The sequence below is a fragment of the Polyodon spathula genome, chromosome 16 (genome assembly GCF_017654505.1).
Source record: "Polyodon spathula isolate WHYD16114869_AA chromosome 16, ASM1765450v1, whole genome shotgun sequence".
Lineage (NCBI taxonomy): Eukaryota > Metazoa > Chordata > Actinopteri > Acipenseriformes > Polyodontidae > Polyodon > Polyodon spathula.
In genome coordinates this window covers 34,582,658-34,594,765 of record NC_054549.1, presented here as the reverse complement: position 1 = coordinate 34,594,765, position 12,108 = coordinate 34,582,658, and the positions used below count along the sequence as shown (strand labels likewise).

The 12,108-nt window shown below is 36.9% G+C and overlaps 1 protein-coding gene across 1 annotated transcript; it reads right to left on the bottom strand.

The window, feature by feature from the left end:
• Positions 1 to 370: 370 nt before the first annotated feature.
• LOC121328326 (histamine H1 receptor-like) lies at positions 371 to 2,011 on the bottom strand. The gene has a single exon (XM_041272946.1). The coding sequence runs from the start codon at positions 2,009 to 2,011 to the stop codon at positions 371 to 373; it is 1,641 nt and encodes a 546-aa protein (XP_041128880.1).
• Between the last annotated feature and the right edge of the window lie 10,097 nt (positions 2,012 to 12,108).

Sequence of the window (12,108 nt, the reverse complement as noted above, 5' to 3'; positions counted from 1 at the left end):
TAAACACACTTTAATACATACAAGCCATTTTAAAATGAACAATAAATAGCATAAACATTTCTGTGCTTCATAACACAATAATACAAGAAAGACATACAACACCTGTACAGTGTATTTTATAACATGTTTGACAAATACAGTACTCTATGTTGAAAGCCAAAAATTATAAACTGAAGTCACATTTTATTACACAATTTAAAGTTTGCACTTCTGTATTTCACTTGCATTAATGCCTGTATGTATGCATTACTCATAAGAAAATAATGGATAACATATAATAAACTTCAATGGTAATAAGAGGACTTTATATATAGTCAAAATGTGAAAAGTTCAAAGAGAAAACAACAGGTATAAAGTTTTTGTAACATTCTCAAGACTTAATATGAAGGATATTTTTCAAAGTCTTTTTAAAATTGTCATTGCACAGGGGATAGATTAAAGGGTTTAATGTAGAGTTTATGTAACCCAGCCAGATTGTGAACATGTGCAAGTTGTGATGAACGCATGTCTTACAGAAAGCCATGACCATGAATGTCACAAAATATGGGATCCAACACATCATGAAGGCTGCCATGATGAAACCCAGCTGCTTGGCAGCTTTTATTTCTTTCTTTAAGCGAAGATTCTGAACATACTGCTTGGAGTTAGTACAGACCTTTTGCCACAACTGCTTTAGGTTATTGACTGAATCCACTCTAGGGTTGTCATTGTGAAGCCAAGGTGAGGGAGCAGAACTTGAATGAGAGAGCGCTGCGTCTTTGTCTAAGGCAGTAGTGAATGTCCGCACGTCAGAGGTGTCAGTTGTCTCAGGCATGCCTGCAATGGAGTTTGGCACTATTACGTTGCAGTCATTTTCTGAAACAAACATTTTCTTGACTTTGGCATCATCTGGTTGGCTGTGCAGAATGCCAGAAGGTAAGCATGTCAATTTTAAAGACGTCTCTGTATCTGAGGTAGCCTCCCTCTCTTTTGTGCCATTCTCTAAAACTCTGGAAGCAGACTGACGTTGGGCTTCCATTTCTCTCATAAAAATTTTAGTTGATGGCAGCTCCAGATTATGTGGAACAGTGAATAAGTTTGGGTGGTAGCAATGTTTGTTCTGATTCATTTCATCCCGGGTTTCTGTGATATATTTTGCCTCGTGAGGCTGCTCTAAGCTATACTGATCTAATAAAGCCTCCCCATGGGATAACTCATGGATAGTATTTTCATTTTGTTCAGTCTTGTGTCTGCTATGTTGTGCAAAACCAATCCTGACAGATGAAGACTGGACTGACTCATTTATGATTCCGTTTTGCCGATAATGTTTCCTCACAGCCATGTAGATCTGTACATAAAACCACAGCATCATTAAAGAGGGGACGTAGAAGTTAAGGACAGCAGTGAGAACTTTGAACCAGGTGACAAACTGGAAATCAGTTTCACATGTATTTTCTGTTTTAGGCTTTGAATCTACAGCACCAAATGAATGCCAGCCCAGTATGGGGATAACCCAGGTCATTGACAGTAGCCAGGCACCGGAAATCATCCCACTAGCTCTAGCCCTGGTTCGATATTTTAGATATTTGAGTGGGTGCCGTACTGAACGATATCGATCCACACACAAAATAAAAAGGCTAAAGATGGAAGCAGTGCTGGCCACATAGTCCATAACTAACCAAAACCGGCAAACCACTTGTCCAAATATCCATTTGTTCTCCAACAAATATACAATGTTGAGGGGCATTACAGATGCACCGACAATCAGATCTGCCACTGACAGGCTGACTATATACAAATTCCCAACTGTGTGCAGAGTTCTCTCCTTTTTAACAGCATACAGGACTAAGATGTTCATTACCACAGTCAGCAAAGACACGGTACCAAGAACCAAACCCAGAAGAACGTGGCTTACATGGTAATGAAAAATGAAAGTTGAATTTGTTGCTCTGTTTTCTTCAGTAACCAACTGCCTTTTCAAAGTGCTATTAAGGTAATAGTCACTGGGTAAAATTAAAGTTGAGGTTTCCATGTCTGCCACTGTTGAAAGTCTATATAATCTGAAAGTATGGAAAGACATCAGAGGCTTAAAGCATATCACACTGTCCCTTTTCCTCCTCGGTCTTCATGTGTGTTACCTATAATATAAAAGAAGAAAGTTACTGTAAATCCCTTCTTTTTTATGTTTGTAGCTCTGCTGTGCAGCATTTGTTGCACCAATGGCCATACTTATGAATACATATTCCACTCTATGATACAGAACGCCAGCTAAATTCTGAACCACATTAAAAAATGGGGTTGCAGCCAAAGCAGATACCTCATTACATACCTGGTTGCTCAACTCAACACAGGGGCCAACTCTGTCTGGCAAGATATAACAAATTAAAACTAGCAACATGACTAACGTTCTCTCTGACACTGCTTTTTATTGCTTTCAGCATCACTTGACAACTTTTGCCTACTAAGCTAATTATGATCATACAGTGCCTTACAGCAAAACAAATCAACAGCTAGTCACTTCTGCATTGCACACACACAAACCTTATAGTGTGTGTTGGGGGATCTTTGACACTGCAGTTTAAGTGTTCCAGAACCGTTGTGTGCCCTGTCTTTAGCTTCCCTTTGTATGCTTAAGTATTGCATTGGCATTCCAATGACACTTGTTACTATGTTCCCCAATGCTCTGTGCTTTTCAACATCAAGTCAGAAGCACTTGTTACAATGTTCCCCAGTGCTCTGTGCTTTTCAAACTAATAATAAATACAAACATAAGTGACTAATAACGTTTCAAGTAAAAAAAGGGAAAAACTGTACTGTATCCCCTACAATACACAAGCGGGAGTGTAATATCTTTGGAATAAGAATCTAAAGCATGACCCAAATCAAGTCTTTTCAAATGTAGAAAAGCATTCAAACTGAATGAAACGATGAGCTTCATCAGGATAAGGGCAGCAGTGTTACTGTCTGAAACACAATAGCAATCAAAAAAGCACTGAGAAATACTTTCAGGAACCTTCCAGACAGTTGATGGCAAGTCATTTTTTGGTTCTTTTGAGACAGATTTGATTAATTCTATTGATTTTACCTAAATTGCTTATGCAATAGATATACAATTCATTAAAGCGCCTAGTTTTAACAACTGCTGCAGTTTAATCAGAATACACAAGCATGCTGCATTCCTTGTATAACATTTTTTTTTTAACTTAATCAGGATATAATTAATTGACAGCTAATGCACAACTGAAGTACTAAGAGATATGTATTATTTGACATTTGCTTTGTGTACGGCAAGGCACTTAATGCTTCACACCAGGCACATCTTTTTTATTCAATACAAGATCAGGGTAAACAACATCCATAACTCATTCTCAAATATTATATAGGTTACATTTACATTGCACAGAATGCATAAACACTGTAACCATATCTGTTTATTTATATATGTTTAGCCAATATGACCATTCTTGTAATAACATTCAATATTTACACTACAGCAGTGTGGAGATGTGCTGTTGCTTGACTAATGGTTTGCTTATTAGAAACCACCACTTGAATTAATGAAGGTGGTATTACATAAATGATCTGTTTACTTTTCAGTTTAGTTTAGCATAAACTGATACATAGGATAAACAGATACATAAACATAGGATAATACCATATTCTATGTACTGTTAAGATTTACAGGAGCCAGGTCCTATTCACAAGAATGGTTTTTAAGGACTGTGTACAGGACACGCAGATGATACTGTATATTCACTCAAACAGCGCTTTACTCCTACACATGGCCTTTACATGTTACACAATTTGTTATAAACACTTGTCTTGAGTCACACATTCCTAAAGTCTTTTAATCTGGCAAGTTTCAGTTTTCTCAAACAACAGTAATAAATCAGTATTTCAGTTAATGGAACTGCATGAACAATAACATTTCCCACCCGCCAGCTCCATACCAGTGTGGGCGGCTTTGATAAAGACAAACAACATCACTAATTATTTTGAAGTATATAGAGAAATATGGCCAACTGCTGAGTTTCAGTTTCCGCAAGCGAATTAGACTTAAAAGGCAAAGAAAGTGTGACTGAGTGAAATTAACGGCTGTTGCTAAGGAACTCAGAAGTCTCAAAAGCATCACGAGTCACAACTATATATCTATTATGGATTTAATTAAGTTATCATTGATTCTTTACAGAGAAGTTAAGTGCACATATTATAAGTATAAAACTCCAGTCTTCACTGTATATTGCTGTCAGCAACACTCCAAAGATAAAGTAGTATGAATACATGAAGACTGCCATTTCAATTAACCAGGAAGGCTGATGAGCAGAGGAAGATGATACTTCCTAAAAGAATACACAGCGAAATACAGGAAATAGATATCATTCAAGTGTCTCCCTCTACAAGAGGGATGAGAGATATTCTACAGAAGCGCATGTATCAGCAATATTAATAGCCACAATTAGATGAATGAAATATTGATAGTGATCTGACGTACTGCCTACCATCAGTGCAGGAAAAAAAAAAAAAAAAAACTCTAGTTCTCACAAAGATTTAATATGCTGCTGCAGATCAGGGATAGAGAACAGATTACAAAAGAAAGTAAGGTGAGTAGTGTCAACATGGGGTAATGATAAACTTGTATTATAGGATACTAGGACACCCAATGTGAAATTTCACCCCCTCCCCAGCATACCCTAAATCCTGTCTGAGTGAAAAGAAAGGGCTAATTATTACAGCAGCTGTTATTAATGTTCCAATGCAAATAGCTTTATGGCATTCCTTGTTTAGTTATGATTTTGAATACATTTATATTGCATATTTAAAGATACTTGCAAGTTGTTGCCTGGTGTGTAACTGTGTTAATATTGAGTTATCTTGTTAAAGAGAAATGGCAGAGAGACTGGTTAAATGAAACAGAGCTAAATACATTTCTGCACAGGAGGTGAATCTATATGGGTGAATGCAGGTGAAATGTACTTAATCAGAGTCGATGTGGAGCTACAGTACAGGAGTACTTATTACCACATCCGCCTTCCCCTTCCAACAGCCCCTTTGGTACACACCTGTAACACTTGTACTGCTGTGGTTGTCAGGATATCTTTTTGGGGAATAATCTTAGCCCCCCAAAAGCTGCATAACCATTTTTTTTTCTTTTTGCTCAAACACTTTTTAAATGGCATTTTAGGCTTTTGACTTAATAACATCACCTGTATTAGTATCCTCTTTTATAGATAATAATCTTGTGCAGTTGGCTACTGACATTGGAAGGAAAGGATGAAGTAATCACCCCTAGACTGTCCATTAGCACATGGGTGAGGACAATGGGTTTGACGTTCAAGTGATGATCATACATTAGAACATTTTATGAACTACTTACAAAGTTGTCTTTTTTTACACCGGTAATGTAAGTAAACCTGCAAATTCTATCAAAACAGTTTCAATGAAAATATCTATAGTCTGACTAAACAACAGAGATAGTTCAAGAAGAAAGGTCTAAGGTCTCCATGTCCTGTCTCAATTGATGGACACAGAGTCACAGGTGAGACTTGAATTGGGGGAGCTGGACCATTGAGTTAAAATTTACAAACACAACATTTACAATTATAATTGTAAGAGTCTATTATCGCAACAACAAAAGAAACACCACCAAAAAGCATCTTGGTTCATTTTCAAAGGATTTGGATATATTAAAAAAAAAACAAAAACAAAAAAAAAACACTGAAGTAGTTGGAAGTAAGATCTAAAGTTAAATAAGTGTTTGTGCTAGGGTCCAGCCACACAGTTTGAATAAACATTTACATTGAATCTGATGAAATAGGCATTATTTGTAAGCCTGTATTTATTTGATGAAGTATGGAGAACGCAGTGCAATTTGTCTGTTATTAGATAAATACTGTTTTTGGTGTGCATTACAACCTGTATTTCAACAAGTGCATGCTAAAGATGGCACCTTTATGTTCACCTTATTAAGGTTATGAAAACAAAAAAAAAAAAAAAAAAACGTGTTTTTGCCAATACTGGAAAAAACAAAGGGTTTGTTTTTCATAACCTGAATAAGTACATTACAAATTACAGAACAAAACAAACATTCTATTAAAATATGTTTGCTATTAATACATGAACATAAAGGTGCCATCTTTAGCATGCACTTGTTGAAATACAGGTTGTAATGCACACCAAAAACAGTATTTATCTAATAACAGACTTAACCATTCCTACCCGTGCAGTGGGCTACAGTACGGGGTTGCAAGTTAGAAAAACGTACCAATTCCCAGGAGTTGCTAAGAGATTAAACCCCTCCGTTTAAATCTCAGACTCAAGAACAACCGCGAATAAACTGGCAACAAAGTTAACTAACCAACATTGAGGCATCAAACAATTAAGCATTGGCTTTATAAGCTGTTATAGTATCATTGCTTATGTTTACTTTATCTCCAACATAAACGACGGTTATTGCGACACTGAATTTTATATTAGCTACATTATACAGCAAACGTTACTATATGGATTGCATAACGATATACTTACAGCTCCTAAAACAATAACTTTATATTTTACAATACGACAGAAAGCTGCAACACCTTGTTAAACGCTTTAAACATAAACTATCAATATGCATCTCAAACTTCCTTCAAACAACTAGGACTGTTGACACCCTACCTTTAAATGCGTTTTTATAGGTATCCAAGCAGCGCTAATAGAACTCTGTCCTGTTGTCCTTTCGATAAAGCTCAGTGAGCAGGAGAATCGTACGAAAGCGGGTTTGTCACTCACTCGACTGGCTAGCTTCAGATGATATTGCTAATGTTCACACCCACTTTCAAATTGGACAAGCTTCGATCCTGCTGCCCTCACCTTATTTAAAAAGTACAGAAACCGCAAATATGTGTTCTTGAACATTTTTACACCATTAACATGTTTGCTTTTTCTCCTTTTTTTTGTTTAATTGCACTTTTATGTTTACATCGTGAACTAAGACAAGCCTGTAAATCTATGAATGTTGAAGAGGAAGTGTACTTAAATAATGAAATGTACCGTTAACAATCCACATCGGTATATGTATGTATTCATGTGCTTAACAGTATGTATAATGCCACACCGGTATAGGCATTGTAGTATTTATTTATTTTGACAATATATGTAGGCTATTGAAAAGTTGCTGAGTCCAAAATTAGAAATTTATCAATACTACTGCAATTATGTGTGGAATAAATAGTGAACGTTTCTAGTGCTGGTGTGTTATCTGGGAGTATTCCTCCTTGCTGAATGTTGCCTTTCACTGGCCTGACAGATGGACTTGCTGGAGTCTGGATTACACCCCCATGCACCACTTGACTACGTCATTGTAAAAACACAACGCCATAGCAACAAAGACCAAATCAAGATAAGACAGACCAGTAATACTGATAAAAAAAGAAAACGCTGCTTGACAGGCTTTATAAGCATACTTAAGATTTTGAATTATGTTACACATCACACCAGCTGATAAAGGAGAGAGATAGCTCCTTGCAAATACAGTAGCTGTGACAGCAATTGATTTGTTAAAAACTCCTAGCGATTCTAAATTGACACAATTAATTATTATTTAAACCTATTAAAATTCAGAATCTCATAGGACTGTTAAAAATATCTCTTTGTAATTTTAACAGCTGTGTATTTTTAACTGTGATGTCCAGCATTTGGACACAGTCCCACATATGCTACATGCAAACCCATACTACAAAACCAGTATATAATTGTATATGTATTGCTTTGTTTTGTGCCATGCCTTATAGTTTAGGACTGCCCCTACTTTAGGACCAATGCATGTGCTGACTGGGCATTTTTAAAACCCCTCACATCACTTACATATCAAGAATTGATAACTAGAAACTATTCAATTATTGTTCAGGAATAAAACAAAACAAAAGCTGTTGTCAGATCTAATGTTCCCCAAGTCTACATTGAGACCGGCCTGGTCTTCAGTGATTATAAAATACTGCTCAACTAGACACACAACGAAACCAGAAGCCTCTGCTCAGCCAAGCCATGCAGACTACCTATGATAAGTTCAATAATACCTGTCCTCACAAAATCTTGCAGACAGAAATCATGAGATTCACTAATCATGTTTTATATTTATTAGGAGTGATTAATTGGATAGTGTTGTATTGTTGTTTCCCATGTAATTGTAATAATTATTAGGTTAAGGGTACTGAATTAAGTGATACAATACAATTTGTTCATCTTAATTGTAATCACTGGGGTGATATTTCCCCAGCTGGCAATGGCAGAATAATAAAATCTTAATCAGATCCTAATCAGACTAATGGCTGGTTATAACTGTTTTGTGGAGTTATGACATGAATGACAATGCTGACATCCCCACCATTTTTCAGCTTAGGAAATATCCCTCCTTTAGGAAATATAAGTACTGAAAAGCTGACAGTTTTATAGTATCAGCCCTTTAAACTTTCTCTTTCACAGAGAGTAACCAAACTCTCTGTGGAGAAATGAGGTCTGAATGTGTTTGACATGAAAGTAACACCTCAGGAAAGTAACACTGCTACAGATGCACAGGAAATGTGGGTTTACTTTATGGGAAATTATCTAAATTACAGTACAGAATGAAATCTTTAATCCAATTAAAAAAAAAGGTAAATACTGCATAACATATTAAATTAGCAAACCTAAAATCCATATATTTTGGCCTCAATTTAATATCATCTTAGGGGCTCTATTTTAAAGCAAGTCTACTGGTAAACATTCAGATGTTTTTGCAACGGTAAAAACTAGCAAAATAAGTATTGGTATTTTTAGGGCAACTTAGTTTTAATACTATTATAATAGCTTCCTCAATCCGAAGGTGTGCCTTTGTAATTGGCAGGGATGGGGTTAACTTGACCTGCCTGGGTTTATTATGTTCAGGTGGCTGGGGTTATTAGTTGATTAGGTTGATTAACGATCAATCCTGATATAAAAGGAGGCCTCAGCTTCTCATTTGGGGAGAGGGAGCTGAGGAAGCAGGTTGGTTTTTTTGGTTGCTAGAAAACTTGAATCCAGTGAAGGCATTGCCCAGCCTGGAAACTTTTTTTTTGTGAGTTTTGTTTTTGCTTTATTTGTGTTTTTGTTGTGCACTTTATTTTTGTTTATTTATAATAAAATAGTTATTTTTTTGAACTGCAGTCTGTCTCTGGGCCTCTATCCACTCGCCAGCCTGCCACAAATAGCTTCCTCAATCCGAAGGTGTGCCTTTGTACTTTGAAATAGGGCACTACGATCTCTTACAAGCAGTCTTTATGTGAATGCTATATATTATATATATATATATATATATATATATATATATATATACACACACACACACACACACACACACACACACACACACACACACATAAAAAAAAAATTTGTGAACCATGGGATATCTCACTTCACTTAAAGATCTCATCATGACTCACTTTTCTTTTTTAATCTAGACTTTAATTTTGAAAGGATCTACAGTAAATCATCTTCATTAGCCAGGAGCTCATTTGATAGCTAGACTAACCAGATATTAATATTGGCTGGAATTTTCCAGCCCATGCTTGTTGTCCACAACAGAGAATGTGCCAGTTATCTTTCTTTGAAGATAGTATCAATACACCTAACAGCATCAACTATATACTATAGTTCAAATATAACTTTGTAAAAAAAAAAAAAAAAAAAAAACTTTAACGGTTATGAAACAGCATTCAAAATGATTGTGCTGCGTAGCCCCTGGTCAAGGCTGGTCTGAGCCCATTAAATATTAGACCCAGACTTTTATTCACAAATGATGCAAAGGAATAAAATAAGTTTTAAATAAAAACACCTCAAACACTACACAATAAAATTGTCTTTTTCTTTTCTTTTCTCTTCCTTCCTTCCTTCCTTCCTTCCTTCCTTCCTTCCTTCCTTCCTTCCTTCCTTCCTTCCTTTTCTACACACTCTCCTACACACCCTCACCAACAAACATTCTTTTGTCCTTTTATACCATGCGGCCAGGGGGTTGATTGGCAATTAATCATACAATCACCACCTGGCCATACTTTCCCCATTCCCACAATCACTTAAACAATGACTCCAGGCTGTTCCTTCACCAAGATGGCCAACAGCCACCAAACACACAGACATGTGTGCTGAGCCTCTGCTCTGCCACACTGAAAAAAACTTTGTTACACAGTTGAGAAAAGTTCATGCTTTGGCTACCTAGTTGGCTACCCCTAGATCTCTTTTCACCCAGTACTATAACCGATGATCAACCGTGGGATAGATATCATCTATTGGGAACATTAAATAATTATATATATATATATATATATATATATATATATATATATATATATATATATATATATATATATATATTAGGGCACTTGTTTAGGGCATTACTGCAGTATGACAGTGTAATATCTAGTACTTTTAATATACTTGTAATAACCGTTTAATTGACTAACTATTTCTTGCTGAGAACTGAACTTTTTCGATACATGTAATGCCTGAGAACTGCCGGGGGAGGTGGCATATGTTTTTTGTTAAGTGAGGAGTTGCTAATAAGGAGAGGGAGCTTGTCAATGAATGCATGGGCCGTGGGTAGGGGTTGGAGGCTTTATGTATTGTCCCAATATTAAACTCACTCACAGCTGGAAAAAGCAGGAGAGGGTATTCATTGCCAAACTGTCCAGAACTAATAGCCAAGTATTATCATCTGTTATTCTATATTAGGGCTAGTTCATATATACTCTAGTAGTAGTGAATTTCTCTGTATAATTGTACCTGTATGTTACTAATAAAACTTAATTTCTGTGATTTGAAATTGTTCGTCGTGTCTGGTAATTCTACTCTATAACATTTTATAGATGCAGAAAGATTTTTATTGACCAATAAACAAGGGAACGACCTTGTGACAGCATGGAGAGACAGCTGACAGGAGGAAAGTGGTCGGCAGTATCCAGCTCTATGTTTTCAAAGGTAAACAGGATGCTGGAGACACCAGCCCAAGGCTTCTTGTGACTACAGCTGGAACAAGGTGACAACGGTCAGGGGTTTGAAGATCCATCATTGGAGAATGAAATGCTTGAGGGAGAAGGGACAAGGGGCTCACATTGATCAGTACTTCTTATGAAGTCAGTCAAGTCAGTCGAATGAAATCCAGCGACAGGAAGCAAACCACAGTTCGCAGGATATCAGCACCCCTCTCATAGACATGAGGAGGACTTGCATGGAATCAACTAGTGATGAGCCTAATGATCTTTGTGAACCCGGTCAGACGAACCAGCGTAAGAGAGAAAAGAACCTCAACGGGCACAAGCCTGGAGTTAAATAGCCAAGAGCTTGTGAGAAAACTGCATAGGACACAGTAAACACAGATCTCTGTTTTACTTTGGAAAGGTTAAATGGAACAGTTGAAAAGAAGCTGGATAAATTTGGGGACATCATCTATGCATATGGAAGCGAGAGGTTTGGAATTGAAAAAAGGAAGGAAAAAGTACAAACTATTCCTGGAAAGTCTAGACGGCAGCAGGAGATTGAACGCTTAGTTAGAGAAAGGAGGCAGTTGAGGAAGCAATGGAAAAAAGCAGAACAAAGTCAGAGGGAGGGACTCAATCTGTTACAAAGGGTCATAAAAGATAAGCTTGCAACATTACACAGAGCTGAGCGCCTACGGAAACACTACAAAAAGAAAGCGCGTGCGAGAACTAACTTTTATAAAGATCCTTTCAAATTTGTAAGGAAGATATTCACCAGCGAGAAAAATGGCACACTAAAATCATCTAAGTTTGAGCTGGAGAGATATTTGGAGGAAACACATACAGATTCAAAAAGGCAGGAGCCTATGTCAATTCCTTCGGATATTCCACCTATCAATACACCCGAATACCAAATGGAGGACTGTTCGCCTAAGTGGAAAGAAGTAGAGCAAGCTGTAAAAAAAGCAAGGGCATCATCATCTCCAGGGCCTAATGGAGTTCCATACAAAGTGTACAAGAGTGCTTCTGGAGTTCTACGAATCCTGTGGAAATTGATGAAAGTGGCATGGGAAAAACAGATTGTACCAAGAGCATGGGGCCGAGCAGGTGGAGTGTTTATACCAAAAGAAAAGGATTCTACATGCATCAGTCAGTTTGGTCC

Coding starts and splice junctions, on each gene's coding strand:
- LOC121328326 (XM_041272946.1), bottom strand. CDS start 2,011: ATGGAAACCTCAACTTTAATTTTACCCAGTGACTATTACCTTAATAGC.